The 21,577-nt window shown below is 35.0% G+C and overlaps 1 protein-coding gene across 5 annotated transcripts in view; it reads left to right on the forward strand.

The window, feature by feature from the left end:
* The window catches only part of Samuel (SAM-motif ubiquitously expressed punctatedly localized protein), a 79,057-nt gene that overhangs the window by 51,622 nt on the left and 5,858 nt on the right, over window positions 1-21,577 (forward strand). For 4 of the 5 annotated variants that reach the window (XM_088041895.1, XM_088041894.1, XM_088041898.1 and 1 more), the window contains 2 exons: window positions 9,045-9,378; window positions 9,420-9,897. In XM_088041895.1, coding sequence (XP_087898021.1) covers window positions 9,045-9,378; window positions 9,420-9,897 — 812 coding nt within the window. The remainder of the gene's footprint in view (window positions 1-9,044; window positions 9,379-9,419; window positions 9,898-21,577) is intronic. The other variant, XM_088041897.1, reaches the window with a different exon arrangement.

A 21,577-nucleotide genomic window follows, 5' to 3' on the forward strand; every position in this document is an offset into this window, starting at 1 on the left:
TTTGGCAATCGCCATAAAAGACGTAATGACAGTTGACACGTCATTTTCGAATCGAGGTGAAGGCAATGCGCAATTAGTTTACTCAAAATCCTCGCCAGTCGTATAATGAAGCGCCGTTTTTTTTCTTTTTGACGCTTTTATTATTAATAACCGATCGCACCGCAAATTTCTACCAATCACGAAAGAACCACAGTGATAAAACGACTAATTGAGCTATAATTTTGCGGTTGCGTGTACTATCGTAAAGACACTGCGAGTAAAAAGAGAAGTGATGAGTTTTAATCTAAAGGCAGTAAAATGACGACCAGTTTTTTCGAAAATCCGGACCTGCACGTTATAATAACTTTGGAACTTTTTATAGCCTGTAGTCCTTTCACCGTTTCGAAATTACTGTCGCTGACACTAGTTAACAGATTTTGGAAGAAAATTGTGCTGGAGAAGTGAAAAGTTAGGCAAAATCAGGTTCGGATTCAGAGGTTTTTGTGTTTTTTAGGTTCTACTGTACAAATATTTGTTTTTTTCAGTTTTTCTTTAAAACCTCCAAAGTTATGGAATTGTTCGACAGTGTTTAGGAAACACAATTTAATAAACTTTCCAACGAACTAAAAAACGAAAGGTTTGGATCAGTACTTCGCATGATATTTTTGAAAAATTTTTGTCAAAAAATCTTTATAATGGAAATTTGCACATAATTCAAGAATTATTCCGTCGATTTTTTATTGTAATGCATCATTGCAAAGACTGAGATCTTGCCTTTTCAACGGACTAACAAATGCATCGCTATCTCTTATCGTTTAGAAGTTACAGGACAATAAAACATTGAAATTTATTTTGATTTTTCATAAAATTTAAACTTTTTTTTTGTTTTCTGGCATTTTCATTAAAAACCATTACGATAGCCTCTTACAAAATAGTAAATTCTAGCCACACATTCAGTTTTAAAGTGACTTTAATGCTAACGCAGGCCAGAATAAAACAATTTTGAATTGAATGAACGCGGTAGAAAGCAGAGATCTGACTCAGCTTTTATTATGACGTATTACATCAACAAATCAAAGCATTAGTTTAGGAGTTCTAGGCAAAAAAATAATGAAGTTTTTTAAATTGTTGATTTTCCGAATTTTTCATTGGTTTTTCTTAAATATCTTGGCAAAAACTAACTCGAACTTCCGTAACTCGAAACTTGATGGGAAACCACAATTGGTTCGAGTTAAAGAAAAACTAAAGAAAAAATGAAAATTTTGTATTTTTCACTTGTAAATCTAAATTTTCAAAATTTACATGGTTTCGAGTTGCAATTTTTATAATTTTCTGAAATTTTTGTTAAAGATCTGATTTTGATCTGATTTTTTAGAATATTATTTTTCTTGCACTTAGAAATTTGTTTTCTGGCTCAATTTTTCTAGAGAAATATTGTTATCACTTACCAAAACCACACTTTTGAAATAAAATTCTGAATAGTTTTTTGAAGTCCATATGGCGGATACGATTTTTACACAACTCAAAAGATAATTGAATTGTGAGCATCTTGTTGCAAGTTTGATAGCTATCTAATACTTTTGATAAAATTCTAGATTACCATTACCATTACCATAGATTTATGGTGACATTTAAAGCTACTAATCACCTTCAGAAATTTTAGGAAAGTACCACAATATTTTTTTTACTTTTACAAACTAATTCTGAAAAAATTTTCGAGTTATGGAAGTGTACAGATCGTATATTGGCAAAATTTAATTCGATTTATAGAAATTTTCGAGTTATAGAATTTCGAGGTATAAAGATGAAATCTCTTGTAAATTTTAAGAAAAACGCAAGGGAATAATGGTAGATTTTGTTATACGGCAGAAAAGTGGTACTTTTTGTCTGTATTGTGGAGTTTCATGATTTTACAAGTTGTTTGGCAAAACTGAAGAAAACAAAAGTGTACTCAAAAAAACTTATTTTTCAAATATCTGAGAGTTCGGTCCTGATAAAGCAAAACGGGCTTCGGATTCAGAATCAGGAAACAGTTCTGCATTAGAAATGACTTTCCATTAATTAATTAATTAGAGAAATTAAAAGAGTTTCTGGTCAAGTTTTCGTCTTAAAAATTTAATTCGCGTTGTGGTCGCTGTTAAAAAAACTCTTTAAAATTCCAGAAACTAAACAAACACAATGAAAACATGTTTACCGTCAAAAATAACAAACCTCTCCGTCAGATTTTCTGCTTCTAGACCGAAACTAGCGAAACGAAATAATTTATTTTATTGTTTCCCACGAAGCCCGTTGCAATATTGAAGATGCACAGCCATTCCTCACTTTTGAACTTAGCCCCTCGGCCTGCACTTCTTTATGTCCGTCCTTTATTGTCATTTCTGCGAAGATGTTAATGTTAAGATAAAACCAAATGTGAGCACCTCACTATAACTACCCATTGTATAGGTAAGGTGTGAACTTGATGGCTTTCCTAACATTCTTGCAGATGTCGGTGCACAAATTTTTCAAGAAAAATCGTCACATCGGATTCCATCAGGTCTTGTCTTTAAGCAAACACATGAAGAATATTTATTAGCCATCGGTCATGTCAGACACGTCTGTTTCGTTCTGTTATTGACGTTCTTTGTGACTGATAAAGACGACGGATGGCACGCCAAGGAAGTGGTAGATTGTGCTACCGTCTGACATTTACAATAACTCGACTTTTCCAATGTCCATCCTGTCTCAGAGAGTAGACTGGACTGGAATAACAATCGAGAATGTAAACAGGCTTGGAATAAATCATGCACGTGAAATCTTTAATTCTTTCCTAGTCTAGTTAAATTGAGCAAACACTACAGTTGAGAGTCTTGAGATAAAATATGCGGCTGGTGTATCGAATGTCGCGGGGCTTTGGGGGAGATTCACATGACCTCTGACACGAGACATTTCCTATCATTTTTTATTTTTTAGGCTTTGACCTTTTTAACAATGCCAACAAATCTTCACTTTTCATTTACTACAGGGCGTGCAGAATTTTCTATTCAGTTTCTCGATTAAAACCGACTTATATGGTTATGAGTAAAGTTGTTTAAAAGGTTTTGCTTGTGGATTTTCAGTTTACTTTACCGACAGCGATTACGCATGAACTGTCAGGATAAAGGTTACACTTTACCTAATTAGCACATACGTAAGGTTGATTCATGCTATATAATTCAATTTTCTTTAATCAGCATCGATTATAGACTAGCGTGGGACAATGACTAGAATTATTATATCTTCGAACAATTTCATTTGGGTAAAAAGGTACTTAAGTAAGTGAAAAGTTTCTTGCATCACAACGAAAACACGTTACGTGGCAGTGGTAAATGAATCGATTGTTCGACAGTTACGAGGAATTAGGTAAATTTAATTAATTTCGTAATAGAAGAATGTTGTCTTTTAAGCGTTGCTAGAATGAGAGTGAGAGTCAAATTTGGCATATTTTCTCTCTAGCGTAAGTACCTATAAAATTTCAGTATGTTGATAAAAATTAAAGATTTTTAATTGAGATTATTGATTTTAAGCAACAACAAAGTCTTATCTCCATCATTGTCAAGTCTTTTTTCAAATTATCGATCGAATTAGAGGTTTATAACATATATGTAGAAACTAACAAATAACCCAGATATCGACCGAATTAGATTTTCGTAGTGTGATTTTAGGGTCATTTTCAAAACGCCCTTTGGGCCGAAAACTGCAACTAGTATTATTGAATTATATATCGATCGAAAGACGAGCTCGAGATCTATCTACTGGCCAAATCTCAGATCGACAGGGGGAATATTTTACGAATAACGATTAAAAAACGAAAAATTGAAAATTTTTCATTGATCGAGTCGGAAATTTTTTTTGACCAAAAAATTGACCATTAAATTTTCGACTTTTGACAACTTATTCTAAAGTAGAATGAACAGAGAAAAACGATGGCGCAAACCGTTTCTCAAAATCTGTTTTAGTTTCGGAGATATCGAGTTTTGAAATTTTCCCAACCCAAAATCCAATATCCGAAACATTGATCGCTCATAACTCAGTTATTTTTAAACCGATTTTAACGAATTTTGATTTGGATTCCACGCAAAATTCTGCGTGAAATGAGCTAGAATACGTTAAGATTGCTTTATAAATAAGCGAGAGAGCGATCGAGTCTGAATAAGAGACTGAAAGGCTGGTAACTTCTACATTGAAAAAAAGAAAATTTGGAGTTTGAACTGTCTAAGATCGACTTTTGTTAGCTATAGTATACCTTATATACAGAGTGTCCCAGAACTCGCGCCCCAGAGAGCAAGGGAGGGTGCCGACAGCAATACAGATGGTAAATTTCAAAACAAAAATTGACTAAGTTTAATAGTATTTAATAGTTCTTTTGTCTTATCTCGGTTATTTTTTGAGTTAAGAAATTATGGTTTCAAAATTTTGGTTCAGAATTGTTGCCTCCATAACCCCTTTCTCTCTGGGGCGCGAGTTCTGGGACATCCTGTATAGATTTTTTTTATAAATTGAAATCTAAAAAATATTGATGATATAATTTTAATTTTGGGATTTTAGCAGTTTTAACTCTTTCTTCCACTCGGTGCAATAAACTCCACCTTCACTGTCTAAAGTAAATACTCAGCCATTTTTATTAGCTCCATATAAACGACTCGGTAAAATAAACAAGGAATAAGACAAGTTATTATACATATTTATAAGCAACAATGATCATACCTGGCAACCCCCCACAGTTAAATATAAGTAGTAAAATCTCCTGACTGATGTTAAAACGTTAATACGAAGAACAGGAATTTGAATGCCGTGGCAGCTGTAAATCTCTGAAAATTTCACCAGAACTCCTGTAATCCTAAAACAGTCGAATGCTTTTGAAAACCGCTTACTTTATCACCTGTCGCTAAATTTGTCAACCCTTGTAATCCTTCCGGGAAAGTACCGTTGGTACTGCCCATAAAAATGTTGGAATAGTAATTGAGCTATATCTTTTATGTTAATTTCGATTAGTTTGACAATGTTTCGTCCACGTTTGGTCACGCCGCGAGGAATTAATATTTATGAAGGTTGGTACCATTAGCGTCACATGACGTGTGAATTTTATTGCAGTTGTTTGAAAAAGGCTTTTCTCCGAATTGGGTCATCCTTTCTCCATCCAAACTGCTCAAAATCACGCCACAAAATTGATACCTCCCATTCTTCTCGCTGCAAGTGCGGATTTCAGCCCAGCATGGTACATCGAAAAGGATTTGTGATTATTAATCAACCTCCTGATGGCTCAATATCGAACTTTGAACCAATCGCGATTTATTTCCCTATTTATTAGCTTGTAAACAAGCTGCGGTCGTAATAAATAAAAGCCCATTCCCACACGAAAAATCCGATTGTGAAGAAGAGGAAACGGCTTTAATACAGTCCTTCCATATTTTATTGGGCGTAATATAAATAATTTCAAGTTATTGGGCAATAAAATCCAGAGAATAGTGTCGTTTTCTCACTCGGGGTTGAGGTCACCTACCTGCTTCACCTGACATTCTTTTCGGCACCCTTCTTAGAACGGCCCAAGTCCGCTATGTTCTTGGAAAGACACAATTAGCACCGGATGGAAGAAGAATTTTGACCCAAAGGGTCTGACCTACCCCCTCGATGACTCCTCACAACCATAGAAATTGCAATTAGGTGCGAAAACTCGGATTCCCACGGAGAATCTAAAAATACATGTAAAGATCAACACTGTCCAGTTTATGATAATTGTACAATAACATTGGCTGTAAACAAAAACGGTAATTTGCACGTGAGTGTGACAAGAACAAAGATCCTGATGATGAGGAAACTCGAGAAAATGCTAAAATGGGAAACACGACTCTTGAGAAAGCTGTTATCACTCTTCGGATATTAATTTTTTAACTTATCGGAGAATCTCGAATTTGAAATTAGGCTTGGAGCTTTGTAACACGATAACTAGAACCGATGTTTGTCGCGTTAAGTATTATGTTGAATGTTGGTATTATTTATGGATTTTGTCTTATCATTATAGCTATAAACGTAAAATGTCTGTCATAAATTGGGCATTAATGAGTGCATTTCATTACAACTTGAAAAATTACTATATCATAATAAATGACGCAACGCTTTCCTAACTGATCTTCTTAATTAACATTTAAGCAAATAGGAAGAGAAATTGAACAGTTAATTAAACGTATTCATTGTTAATTTCTAATTACATTTCACCATTTCCATTTTTAACACCGTCCGTATTGTACACTTTCCGTAATAATTTAGAACGTCTTTGCTCAACCAGAATATTTTAATATTTAAGATATTAAACATAAATAAAAAGTAAAATATAATTTGTGTAAGTGTTGACATCGAATATAAAGATGACTGCGGGAGCTTTTTAGAAAATGATTTCAATGATTTATTCTCCCTATTACGCTATGATAAGTTTTCTTTTCTTTATAACGTGTAAAAATATTTTTCGTAGGCACAGGATGATTAATAAATTTAGATATCATCGCACCTAATTTAAATTCAATAGTTCAATGTCCGAATTTTCGAGCTTTCGAGGAATTGCTTCGGTTTAATTAATTACAATCGTTTTAATTTAATTAGTCAAGAGATCTTTCATGTTTCCTGTTGCAATTCTTCAATAATTAGTCAATGTTCTAATTGCTTTCAGATCTAAAATTTGATTTTCAAATTCTCAATTTTCTTAGATTTTCGAGTTTTTTACGTCTGTTCGAGTCTCAAATTTTCTTATTTTTCTCATTAGATCTAAAATAATTAGTTTTTTTATTTTATCTTTAGGTTTCAAGTGTGTAGACATTCAGAGTTTAAAATTTTCAATTTTTCAGGCTCTTATGTGCTCATTTATTTAGGTTTTCTTGGATTTTCGAGTTTTTGAGTCTGATCGACTCTCATATTTTCTTTAGATTTAAAATGACCATTTTTTTTTATTTTCTGATCTAAAATGTTTAGAGATGTAGACTTTCAAGTTTTCAAGGTTTTAGGCGCTCATTTATTTAGGTCTTTACTTGTAATTTTGTTCTGTTGAAGTTTGAAGTTTTCCTGTTTCGTGTCATTGTGTCTTTGCGCAGCCATAACTGGAAAATAGTGCATGGAAAAATCTGAAAAAAATAGGAAACTTTTTTTAAACTACTTTAATATAGCTTTCACTGTTTTCTGCTATTTAAATTCTATATTCTTTCTACTTAGAATTTTGAGATTTTTTAAAAACTATTTCTTTCGATCGCTTGAATTGTTTTCTAGGTGTTCAGGTTTATATTTTTTTTTAGTTCTTAAATAATGACATATTTTTCGGTTCTAAAATTGATAGATTGTCTGATTTTCAAGTTCTCAGATTTCAAGCTTTTAGGTGCCTATTTATTTAAATTTTTAGATGTAAGATTTTTTGTTAAAATTAGAATTTTTCATAATCCTTGCTATTTTTTTAAAGATGTGATTTTGAACGTCTATAAGAGGAAGACTAGTGCATGGAAAAATTACAAAAAAATGTGAGAAGTCCTCTGAAAGTTTTGCTTTAAAGTGATGTCGCTATCATTGAAATTGCAGGGTCAGATTAGAAAATATTACGCCCAAACTGCAACTCTTTCAAAATTGTTAAATTTCTTGTTATGAACTTTGAATTTACATGATCAAAACTGGCAAACCAGTATTCAAAAACATTTGAAAAAAATTACAGGAACATCATGAAACTTTGGCTTTACGATGGCATAATTATAATAGAAATACAAAGGCCGGATTGGAAACTAAGCCTAAATTGTAACTCATTGAAGTCTCCAATTTTGTGGGTTAATTAAAGTTTCCACGTTATTAGCGTCGATTTTTTAGTCAAAAATTTTTAATTTTAGATTTGAAAAGACTAGATTCTAAAAAGGGGGGGGTCAATTATTTTAAGACTTTTAATAATTTTTGCTCGGTATTTTTTACAGACTCCTCAGATGAAGAATTTTGGTATTCAAGTTTCTGGATTTTTTGCAGATTTTAAAGTTTAATTCTAACTTTGCTAGTTTATGGAAAATTTTTCAACGAACCTTAGAGCTTCTCAGGGTTTTAACTTGTACCTTGCCGATATGAAAGGTGTAAGAATCGTGATTTCTGTCTGGTAATAATTTATTTGAATTTTTTCTGACGGCTAAAAGTAAAATCAGAAGATGAAAACGTATAATTATTTCAAATTAAACCTTTCTAGAAGCTTTGATTAAGTAATTAAGCTGGCTCAGATGTAACGTGCAGTAACTATGACATATGATTTTGTAACATTTATGAATTTTTGAGCTTCTTGTCGGGCGATGAAAGCATATAATTAGATAAAAAGAAGCTTCATCAGAACAATAAACCTGCAAGCATCACCTAAATTTCAATAAAAATGCGAATTTCACGGTTTCCTCTCGAATTTAATAACAGTCTTTTTTTAATTCGCATAAAACATGCGATTAAAAAGCCATGAATGACGTAACTCCTGGCCAAATTTCTCCGCTGCCGTAACCAGTTTCACGAATTCGACCCGACTAATAAAAGTTCTACCAAAGTTTGCATTTGGTGTAATGAATGAAGACTGTCTTTTTTAAACGAGGTTAATTATTTTTAACGCTCCCATTATCAATACAAACACCAAAACAAATTAATTTTAAAAGTCAGCCACCGCGTTCCAACCTCATGACAAATTACATCGTTTTGTTCCCTTTGACCACCACAAAAGCCACCATAACTCTTCCATAAAACAAAACCAGGGCATTCAACCAAAAGTATCAAATGTCGAGTCTCAGGAGGAGGTGACGTAACAAAACCACAACAATGGACACCTGTATTACCATGATAAATGCTAATTGGATACAGTAGCGTCCATTATCAGTGAAACTCGAAAAGGATAATGGATTGTCCTTGCGCGTAAAAATTCGGTAGCGACGGGTATTAACATTCCAAAAGGATAAGCACGTCCTTGATATCCCGAACGCGCAGACCTGTAATTATAAAGATCTAATAAATTAAAACGCGGTGCGGCTACGCCCATCTAACGTATCTTCTGGTGTTGATTCCAGGCGAGACCACAACAGAAGCCATCGACAGTCCTCAATTACCGAACGCGAAGTTAGTTAGAAAACGAAGAATGGAGAGAGTGACGAACAATAATGGCCCCAACGCCACGCAGGACTATTCCATCCATAACAATAACAATAATGTGAAGAACGAGAGGCTGAGTCCGGGCACTCCGGACATCTCCAGCAGATCGCGGTCCGTCACTCCATCCTCCAACTCCCATCCCAACACACCACCGGCCGCTGACAACCACCCTCTACCCCCAGTCTCCGCGAGGAACTACAGCGACTACATGAGAAGCCTCGCCGCCAAATACAACAACGTCAACCCCAACGAGTAAGTTGAAGAAGCTCTCAAAAATCCTCACACTTCTTTAGTTACTTTAGCTCGGCTCGGAATGGTTTTCCGCCGCCGCTGGATCCGCGGTTCAAGTCGACGACTTTCCCGAATCTTCTTCCGAATCTTCAGAGCAAAGAACCGGAGAATGCTGCCAAAAAAACTGACTTTACCTCTCTTTTAAATCCTTTCGCAAACAGTCACATGTTTGCGCCTTTGATTGACATGTCGACGACGCAAACTCTGCTCGCGATGGTGCGGACGGCTAAAGAAGCCGAGCTTCAAGGGCTCTTGAAAAGTGTGAAACGGCAAGATGCTTCGTCACCGCTGGATCTATCAGCCGCAGCTCCTCCGATGAAACGAGCGCGGGTGAAGACGTCGTCTTCGAGTAGTCCGAGTACTGTTTCGAAAAGAGCACAATCTGAGAGTCCCCGACTGCATGAAGACGTCTCCAATTGGACGGTGGATGACGTCTGCAACTTCGTCTCGAGCATCGACATTTGCGCAGAATATGCACAGGTAAGGAGCGATATGTTTATTAAATTTAAAGATTACGATAATAACGTATTTACTCATACTTTATGATCTACTGTATGATGATGATTATAGCATTTCCCTGCACGTACAGTGAAAGGAGAGTTAATTTAATGATTTGTACCAAGGTGCTGGTTAAAACGTATAAATAATAATGAATCACGGATTGACCTGTAGGACTCAATAATTTTAATTTGCGGCTTCCTGCAGATAGAACTGCAGGGCATAAAATCGATTTTGCGCCGTCAGCAGACCAATTTTCGTGGAGATTTCAACGTGACCTCAGACCGGAAACACTAACCTCGCGCGGACAAAAAGATGTACAAAAATTCCATTAGTAGTAAACGGGGATTTTATTACTGATTAGTGTTCGAAGAATGATGACTTCCTCGAAAAACATAAATTAATGAAAGGATAATTCTGATTTACGGCGCACGTTCAATGCGTTAATAAATTAATTCAGCGTGGTGCGAGTTTCGGGGGTTTCATTCGAATTTTTCTTTTTACGATGATGGATAATGCGAGAGAATTATGAACGATAAATTTCTTTTCGTACGGGCGCTGATATCTGAATCAAATCTCGAAGATTTTCTGTCCAAGAATGCTGTTAACTTAATTTATACGGCACATCCGCTATAAATTAAATTACTATTAATAATTTTACCAAATTATGTAAGCACGTCACAACTGAGTTATTATTTCCAAGTTGTCTCTCTTGGATTCTGAAATTTTCAATTTTTCATTTTGGATTAATTTTTTTCGGTTTTTAGGTCCTCCAATATTTGATTTCAAGTCTTCAGGTTTCCAATTTTGGAAGATCTAAGACGCTCAGGTGCACATTTCAGTTAAATAATAATAATTGTTATTTATAAGCTACAATCGTCTCTAAAAATTGCAATTTTTAGTAATTCTTGTCATTTTTATTGCGGACTAATAAAAGGAAAAATCTAAAATAAATCGGAAAGCAAGTCCAAAATTTTGGCTTTTTGGCGATGTAATTATTATTAAAATATCAGTCTCGGATTAACGAATATTTGTCCCAAACTGGTTTAAAATTTTTTTTGTTTAGATCAGGAGTGATTTTAAACGGTTCTAATTAGAAAACTAATGTTTACAAAATTTTTAAAACAATCCAAAAAATACTCTCAATCTTTGGCTATAAAATGGTATAACCGTCATGGTAATTCCAGGACTGGAGTAGAAGATACTGAGCCCTTAAACATAACTCATTCAAAATTAGTTAAATTTTGTTTCACTTCAAAAATGTGTAATTTTGACCAAACATAAATAGAAAACTAATGCACCGAAAATTCTTAGTAGTCCGAGACTGCACCTATAAAATAGTATAACTGTCATTGCAATTCCAGGGCTGAATTAGAAATTATTGAACCTCAAATATTGTCAAGTTTCGTTTCATGGGATTTTGAGCGACTACATATATCTAAAAAATTAATAAAAGGAAAAATCTAAAAAAAATATTAAAGCAAGTCCGAAATTTGAGCTTTTTGACGATATTCACAACTTTTATTATTAAAATGTCAGTGTTGGATTAACGAAAATTAGTGTCAAACTGGTTCAAAATAGTTAATTTTCATTTATTTTAACCAGATGTGATTTTGAACGGTCATAACTGGAAAACTAATGTGTACAAAATTTTTAGAAAAATGCGAAATGTGTTGTTGAACTTTAGGTATAAAATGGCATAATCGTCAATGAAATTTCAGGACTGCATTAGAAAATACTGGGGCTTAAAATGTAACCCGCTCAAAATTTGTTAACTTTTCGTCTCACTTTGAAAATATGTGATTTTGAGCGGCCACAACAAGAAAACTAATGCGTAGAAAAATTTGATAAAAATCGTAAAAGAGGCCTGAAGCTTTGGCTATAAAACGGTCTTACTGTTATTGAAATTCCAGGACTGGATTAGAAGTTATTAAATTTTAAGTGAAAGTCGTTTAAAATCGTTAAATTTTGTATTTCTTTGACGGAATGAGATTTGGTAAATGTTGAACCTGTAGAAAAATCTAAGAAATGTCTAAGAAATACTCGGAAATTTTAGCTTGAAACTGGTGCACCTGTCAAGGAAATTCCAGGGCTGGATTGACAATAATTGGACTCGAAATTGAATTTCAACGTGGTGAGATTTCCAAATTTGGTTCTCAGATTTGCCACTAAAAGTGGTTCATAAAAGTGTCAAAAACCACATTTTTCCGCAAAATCCAAAATCGCAGTAAAACTCGTAGATTATGCGCCAAAAATATGGCCGATAAATTTTGCATGGGCGCTGATATCTGAATCAGATCTCGCCGACCTCCGCTCCGAAATTCTGTCCAAGAATGCTGTTAACATTAATTTATACCGCACCTCCGCTATAAATTAAATTACTTTTAATAATTTTACCAAATTATGTATAGGCCCGTCAGAGTTCCTAAATTATTATCTAATTAGAAAAATGAAGCGTTAATTGAAGGCATTTCGCACAATGCTGTTCGATCTAATTAAAATAGTAATTAGAGCCGAATCGTGGCTTCAAGTTAATTGAAATAATGAGCCCGAATTTGGATTTCGTCGACGATGTTATGAAAGAGAGTGAAATGGATAATGGTCAAGTGAATTATATGGTTTTAAATTAAGTTAATGAAGGTGGAATGGTGATTGATGACTGGAATGATTAATTCGTCGTTGGTAAACAAAAATCAACGGCAATTGCAGCCGTACCTCGTTAGAGTTTTCAGTGAGTGATAGCGTAATAAATTAAAATTTAAAATTATTATGTCATGTAATTGTAATTGGTGGAGGAAAGTGTGACTCGTCCGGATTTTTAGGAAAGTAAGTTTGGATTTTGCTCACGTACGGTCCATCACTTACCGTAACAGCTCTCGTGACTTCTTTCACTTTTCCCATTTAGCAATAAATTAATTAATATCGAACCACTTTCGCGCCAACAAAATGAATGTTTACCGTTCGCATTTCGTTTGAAAAGTATTAACACCGACCCCATTACAAGAAGCGTTGAATTATTAATATTTTCAGCAAGTAGCGGCATCTGAAGGCTGCCTGAAATTACGTAATTAATTATCGCGCTTTGGCTCCGAAGAGCGCATGGTCGACTTGATGGCAATAAAAGCGAGATAACCCATCGGCAAAGGTATCGCAACCCATGACCGGAACGTTGTGGTTGAAATTCAATTGTATGACCATCTAGTGTCGGTCCGGTCCAGTAGGCTGCGTCCGTTGCCCGCTCACTTTGATTGAGTTTTTATGCTGCGATGTAATGGGAGTCGATAAGTGTTTTTTATGGGTTGGTGGGAACGTCCATCGTGTGAATTCACAATTATTTTCGGAAATTTCTGAAAGCGTCACGAATCAGGACTTGATCTATATCGGGCTACGTTTCACGCTGCCACAATGCTACAGATGTGTTCGCGCGTAAACTCTTGTACGTGATGGTGAGGAAGCGAAGAACGTGACCGTGAGCCTTTTGAGGATGTGCGGGCTCACTTGTGCAACATTTGTAGAGCGAGCTTTTGTGCCGAGAACAACGCCAGCTCTTTCAATGGACACGGAAAATAAACACTTCAATAAATTTCAATAATTAAGAAAACGACGCTTTATCGCGCTGACACCACGGAATCTAAACAGTTCTGTCCACGCGTAGGAAGACTACAATGTCTCGGAACTCAATTATTCCACACCTAATGACTTCATTCTCACTCGGAAAACCATTCTCTCTCCTTCGGAACAACTCCAAATAAATTCCATATTGTGAAAACCTTACAAAAAATTCCTAAAAAATTCTCAAGGCACAGAAGAATGACGAGAATCCAAAATCTGAAAAAGATAAGAAAGGACCTTAACTTTTAGCTTGTTATTTTTTTTAAATATTTTACAAACTTTAACGTTCGTCTGCTTCTAAAATTATGATTCTAATTCTTCATTTTCTTCTGAAATTTTGAGATCTAAAAAGAGTTAAAAACCAAAACTGTGTCAGAGACTTTAAATTCTCAAAAAAAATTGTAAAGTAATTCTAAACATCCGAAAAAATCTCAACAATCGAATAAATATGAAAAATTAGAAAAAATAAGATGAACTCAAAAAGTTGCAGAAGCATTTGAAAACTTAAAGAATTGAAGCGAAAAGATTACAAGCACAAACAGAAAATTTCCCAGAGAATCAAAACGATCTCTGGTTAGATTCAGATGACCTAAAGAATTTCAAACATCCGAGAAGAAGTTACAAGACCTCCAAAGAATGTGAGGATTCTAAAAGCAAATCTGAAGAAGCCAACAGTTGCGAAAGATCTAAAATACTTTCCTGAAGGCTTTAAAAGAAAGAATCTGGAAAATAGGAAGATACAAAAGATGTGGAAGTTCGTAATAAGAAAAGATCTAAAAAAATCGCAGCTGTGTTTCGTAGCACATTTGGCTCTTTAGCAACAGCCTTGAATATCCCGAGCTCATCTCCTCCAAACCGCACCTGTCCGTCATCCAACCCGAGACTCCTTAAACATATGAATTAGCGAACAACGAAGAAACAGATTGAAAGTAATTATAAAAGTACATTGCATTGGAACGCATAAGGTGGTTGCACGCGAGGCCCGGCAGCCTCAAGGCACCGAAGCACCATATTATTATGGAAGCCCCCGGGCACGTGCCAGCTACCTCCACCGACCTCTGACACGCGGCTCGAGATGCTTTCTTAACCAAGCGAACCTCCGGTTTTCGTGCCCAAACAAATTCATCCGACACACGAAAAATGTAGACGTGGATTAGCATAAAAAAGTTCTTTCTTTCTCATTTTTGCAGAGTGGTGATGACTCGGAAACAAATTAGTTTCTTTATATGGGAATGGTGTTATTATCAATCGTTGAAAGCCGAAAATGGTAACGGAGCTCTTAGACATTCGAGGTCTTGTAATGGATGTTTTGACTTTCAAAATTTCAACTGGTGCTTGTTCGAGTTAATTGCGGTTATCTGAGGAATAGCGCATTCCAGAGGCTTCGACACGGGTTAAGGCACAACCTTTGAATGCTAGTGTAGTATTTTGCATAACCTACTTTTGACGACTTGTCACATCAAATTTGATTGAAACTCTCGTATCTTAATGCACGAGTGGGTCTTCTTTCAAGCGTGTACTTTCACTGGAGCCTACATTTTTGTGTAAATTTTTGTTATTGTGTTTCTAGACCATCACTTCATTTATCTAATGACTGTTTTGCTTAAGTGATCATATGGTTTTAAATAAAGAATTCTAAAAGCTTCTAATGGAATTGAATAGAAATGGGCGGTTTAACATCTAATTTCGTCTACGGTAGTTACTGGACTGAATGTTAACAAACTCCGCGAGGAGATTTACAAAATTTAGCAGTTTCCACAGGTTCATTTTAATACGTACAGGTGTTTATTTTACAGCCACCTGTGGAATTTTAATGTCAATTGGTTAAACAATACAATTTGTTGGACAGTGTTAGAGACCAAGTAACTTGCAGAGGCTGGAAAAATTTAAATTAAAGTCCCGTTTTTGTTTAGTAAATTTCTTAATAAGTTTTTTATTTCAAAAAATAAATTTCTAACATCTGTACCCCTCCAAAAATTTCACTAGTTTGATAGAAATCTGCGTCTGAAATCTTTCTTTTCTCAGGATATTTTGGTTTAATTTTTGGAGCCTTTGGAGTGTTTCGATTGGTGTCTTTTGAATCTTTTAAACTTTCTTAAATTTTTATTTTTTTTTAATTCGAAGATTCTTTGAATTACTTCGATTCATTTGATTCTCTTGATTTCGTAGCTTGGTCTATTTTAAGCTGCAGATTCTTTCCTTGGATTATTTAAATTCTAAAGCTAGGATTCTGGTTTTCTCAAATTTCTTGGATTTTCTGAATCCTAAGTATTTTTTGTTTTTTTTTTTGCGTGTTTCTCTTTGATCTCCTGAATTTCTTGAAATTTTTTTGGGTACTTATAAAGATGTTTGTTTATAAATGTTTGTAGCATTAAGGGTGGCTATGAAAAGTCAAAGAAATTTCTAGTTAACCTCGATAATAGAGCAACTTAGTTTTGAAAAAATCGCTATGAAAGCAAAGTGCCAAATTAGTGCATGGCAGGAATTCCAGAGGTAGATGCTAGAAACATTTATAAACACCTTGTATAATAAAATGTATAATTACTAGTAAGTTCGAATTGTCAGTTCTGTAGGCAAATAATATTCCTTCGTTGAGCCACGTTTATCTTTAATTTTAAGAGTTTTATTTCTCCGCGCACAATGCAAACATTTCAGTGATGAAATCTTCAAACACTTGGGACACCTGTACATCTTTATAGTTTTATAAATAACATAAGGTTACAGTTTAGCTTTTACGATCCGTTGATTCAACGAGCAATTAACAATCTTCGAGCTCGAAAAGCGCAAAAGAAATGTTAAAATGTACAGTAAGTAAAAGGTTCGTGTTAACATGCACTAAACTTCCTCCTTCCAGTACCGGGTCAAAAAATCCCATTAGTGTAACGCTGAACTTTTTCTTTCTCGTAATCAAATCAGTGACATTAAAAAAGAAAGAGAGAATAACTGGCGGATACACGAGCATGCTGATTTAAACAGCTGCAAGGTATCACTTTTTTAAATATAATAATATCTCTCGATGCCGGAAATGACCTAAGAGCCTTTATAGCTCACCGGATTATTTATTAAGAACCGCAACTTGTCCGGTAGTTAATGCACTATAAAGGCATTTTATCCATATAAACACAAACAAGTTTACGCTTAATTAATATGTTTATCTCCGAACCTTTAATCATACCGACTTTTCCCGTGATTACTCTCGCACAAAAAACGTAGAAAATGCGGCTATAATCGGCCATTTTCTCTGGTATAATCGTAAAATGGGAATATAGATTCTTTGGTCTGGATCACGTAGATAATTCCGTGGCAGACGTGCCAGAATCCGATCCAGATGAGACAATTTTGAGTGGTGCACTCATCAGTCGATTCGACCCATGATAATCCATCGGTGGGCACGTACTGTTATTGTCACGGTCGCGACTGCTATTTTAATTCAGACCATGGAGTGTGGAAAAGTCGATTATTCTTAAGTTATGTTATTAGACGTTGGACGAGAATTCCAACTATTTCATGTACAGAGTAAAACTAATCAACGTTTTACATAAACGTAATTAGCGGTAGAATCATTAAAATAATGATAAGAGACGGTGGTCAAGTGCTTTTCTTATACAGAAAAACCGAAATATCTTTAGCGTTTATTATACTTTAGAATATTAACGCGTAATCGCGGCTAATAACCGACCAATTAGACAAGAATTTTCATTAACTTCACTGTTATTGAGCTCCTGGTTAAATGCTGAAATTGTTCCGTTTTTCGATTTTTCGACTTGCTCTACAATAGGAAACGTTAATTTATTCATGAACGTGCCTGCAATTATAACGGTGGGAACAGTTAAACAGAAGTTATACTTATTAAGATCATTTCAAAGTACAATTTGTTTCACGTCAAATTAACACACATTTTTCTTTAGCGCTAAATGATTTTTTTAATGCGAATAGACACTCATTTAAACAAGTTACAGGAAATTACAAGCGCTAATTACCTGTTTAGATCTTCAGGTCTTAAGATTCTCATTGATGACGATAATTTTTTAGAATCATTTTTTTATTTTCTTCTTTTCAGCCGTCTCAAAATCAATTTTAAAAAACTTTTCATTGGGATTTTGGACATTCTTGTGAGGTTGTTCTAGATCCTTAAATATCTCAGATGGTTTCTAAACTTTTCTGATGTTCTTAGAAATGTATAAAGAGTCTAAAAATGCTAAATTGGCAGAAGGAAACTTATTAGAGAACCTTGATTTTTTTTTTGTTTACAGGAGAGTTTTATTGATTCTCAGCGGTTTTTAGATATTTTGAAAAGCTTCTCAAAGATCCTAAGCATTCTCAATATGTTGCAGAATTTTTAACGGTTTCTCAAAAATTCTCAAAATGTTCCGATTTGTTTGTAAGACTCTTTGTTTTCTTCAATAGTGTCAAAAATTCTCAAAGATTTTCAGAGGTTCTTAAACATTCTGGGCGCCCTTAAAATTCGCAGAATTCTTGGAGATCTTTAATTTTAGGGCTCATTTTAAAAGTTTTCGTAGAATAAAATAGCCCAAAAATAAATTTCCTATGAATTCGTAACATTTTTAAGATATTAGACATTTTTCAGATTTTCTCTTTTTTCTCCTAAAGTTTTTGGATCTTTTTAATTCGATTTGTTAGATTTTGGATTCCCAGAGATTTTCTAGATCCTTAGAAAATCTTAAGAATCGAGTGAATTCAGGAAATCGAAAAAATATTTAAAACTTCAAAGGACTCTTGAGGATGCCAAAAATTCAAAAATTTAAAGCAAGTAAAGACTACAAGGAATCGAAAAGTAACAAAAATCAAAGAATTTTAAAAATCCTGCTTATCGGGCGCATATCAATAATCCAATTTTTGATAAAGCTGCCAAATCAGTTCACACGGAACTGCATGAACGCCGTTCTCATAATTCAATCTGAATTAAGTTCGATCGTCTATTTTGCTTCCTTTAATTGAATGCCGCGGCAGTAAAATCATCGAAACGTAAATGACAAAATAATGAAAGGTAGGCAATAACAGTGCCTACTGGAGCACAAAACACTTAGAACCTTTCATTATTTCACAATTTCCAGATTTTTGAAACAAACCGCATTAATTCATAATCAAAGTTTCCAGCATTCGCTTCAAAATTCAATTACAGAACTATCTCTACAAGTTAGTTTTAATTAAAATGATCAGATATTCACTAAGATCGGCTCCTATTAGCTGCATTTATCTCTCTGATAATTTTTCTTTGAGCACGATGTTGATTTTATCGCCGGCTCGTAAATTTTTCTTTTATGTTATAATTTACCATTAAAATTTATGAATGGTCGTGCTTTCCATACGCACAAAACATCCTGCTACTAGGCGGTGTATAATTAAAGAGATGTACAAGAAGATCGTCTTTTAAAAGACTATCTATCATCGATTGAAAGAATGTTTGCCATGGCCTGGATCCGTCAATCTGCTAAAGTTGTCGTTAATTGTGTCGTTCTGTATTTGGTCGTGACATTTCTTAGCGAACTCCAGAAGGATTTTTTTCTGGAAGTGGAGTAATTTTTTTTCAAGAGTAGAAAGTCAGAAGCAATTCCGGTGCAACGGGTAATAATTATTGTGGAACGGAAGCTCCGCTATTCGTGTGGTTAAGCATAGGGATTAGGACGCAGCGGTTGATGGAGATTTTTATTGGAGATTGCTTTTTGGTTCAATAACCGTTAGAAGGCATAAATATTCATTTTTCTTGCTTTTGTTGCGTGATCTAACTAAATAATAAATTACAGAACTCCTATGGGGATCCACGAATTTTGCTAAACATTGTTTCCTCTGGTAGTCTCACGCAATCGGTAGATACAAAGCAACTCCGCGACTGCATAAATATCACATTTATGGTGCTCCACAATAAAATCTAAATATCTCCACGACCCGCGCGCAAATAAAGCTCATAAACATCCTCTCCTTGAATTAGTCGAAATCGCGTGTGAACCGCCGAAAATCTCCAATAAACATAAATCGGTGGACGGTTCCTGCTGCGATGTCGCATCGAAATCACCAGGACCGTAATGAAGTCGTCCCTGCAGACCGGTAGCCGGGCAGGAATGCAGCGACCGTGGTGCATGAGCCCGTTCACCGGTGGTCAATACAAGACAGGACAGGTTATTTAGCCGATCTGATCTGGTTCAGCCGGCGAGTGACCTCGCGAGTGCGGGGCGCGGCCCTGCCGAGTGGCTGCGGGTCACAGCCGCGCCCTGAACTCCCAATGCCCCCTCGGTATCGCCGCTCCTTCAGTGCGTGTGTGTGCGACCTAGCAAGGGCGTTCTGACGAACCCAACAGGAGACTTCAATGATGCTGCATGAGACGAGCGTTCGGGTTGCGCCCTGTGACATTTCCCCACGCGTCGCGCTAGATTAGAAAAAGCCATCAGCGAATACAAGGTTGGTCGGACAACCGGACGCAATTTATTTTATACACATTATATATATGGCTGCCGATAGCTACACGAGTTTTTATCTCTCTGGACGGTGTTACAGAAGAAGGTCATTCACTTTGTATTGTATGACCACGCGCTGCATTAATAAACTAAGTGCGTCCCTGTACTTTTTCGATTTCGTTTCACTCATTAACATAATCACCGAAAGATCGTTGCTATATTTTATTGCTTCAGTTAAGACTTGATGATATAAGAACTTCATAAATCAGAGATTTCAACGTTACCGCCGCGCGAAACACATAAAACTTCCAACGGACCAATCGAAGAACTGGATCAAGGGTCATTCACTGAATTCGTAAATACAGAAAAAGTTAAAAATGCACGGCTATTAGATATTTTATTTATCGACCGATTGCTATCTTTCAGGCAGCTACATCAACTTGGCTAATTTAAAATTTGAACAGATGGGTTCCCAGGCTGAGAACTTTTTGCGTTTTATTGGAATATTTTTCTAAAATATGCAATCTAGCGAGGTGGGCGGCGGTCCAACTTCTTACGTTTCACCTCAGGCCAGACCTCCAAAACACGCGATACGCTAAAATTTTAGGATCATAGAGAAATTATTATTTGCAGTCGAGCTGTACCCAAATGTTTGCGGCATTTGCTAGAGAGTCGTTACATTCTTAGAGTGCTAGATTTGTACAAAGCTTTTTGGCCGACTAACCATCTAAACCAGAATGTCATTTGCAGTATTTTAATTTTCTAGTAAGCAACACTACAACAAAATTAATTTTATTTTTATATTAAATTATATTTTGGTGTTTAATTTTTATGTGTTTGCAATTTAAGAGGACAAAAAGTTATTTTAGGACACTGTCAAAGGCATATTTCCGGAAGATTCCGGAAGCAGATATCACAGAAATAGTGTTCATTTCATCTCAATTAATCTCAGAAAATCTAGGAAATTCGGGTTCTTATAGTATGTTTATGGAAACAAGTTAACTCGTCAAAACAATCAGTTCTCTGTTAAATTCGCCCAGTACAGATTTTACAGCATTTTTATTGGTTGCTTCGGTGTCTTCGTCTTTACGCTTCAACGGAGTGCAAATTACGGAATTTTTATAATAATGAGACTCGAGGAGAGACATTTACGACATCGAAAAATAGGCCAAAAAATCTCCCAGAAGTTGCAGAAGTGTCAGATAACTTATTTTTAGAAGAGATGTAATTTTTTTTGATACGATTTTACGCAAGTTGCAGCTAGGTGAAGTTGAATTATCATGTGTTGGCTCGTTTCCGTGAAAATACTTTAGTTTAAATATTTTTGAAAATAGTGCCAAAGAGTTCAAAGTAAACTGGAAGTTTTGAGAATCCAGAGAAGCTAGGAAATCAGAAAAATATAAATTTCAAAGTTTAGAATTAAAAAAAAATGTCAAAATTCAGAATCCAAAGTTTGTAATTTGCAAAAATCCAAGGAAAGAAAGAATGTAAATTCAAAAATTAGAAAAAGATAGAATAGGTATAAAAACACACATAGAAAAAAAAATTAAGAAGTAAAAAAGTTAAAATAATTAAAAAAGAGCAAATTGAATTTTAGAAATTGGAAGAATTTTTGACTTGGGACTTTCGACGATAAA

This window comes from Gnatocerus cornutus, chromosome 7 (genome assembly GCF_029298725.1).
Source record: "Gnatocerus cornutus isolate USDA-ARS CGAHR chromosome 7, icGnaCorn1.1, whole genome shotgun sequence".
Classification (NCBI taxonomy): domain Eukaryota; kingdom Metazoa; phylum Arthropoda; class Insecta; order Coleoptera; family Tenebrionidae; genus Gnatocerus; species Gnatocerus cornutus.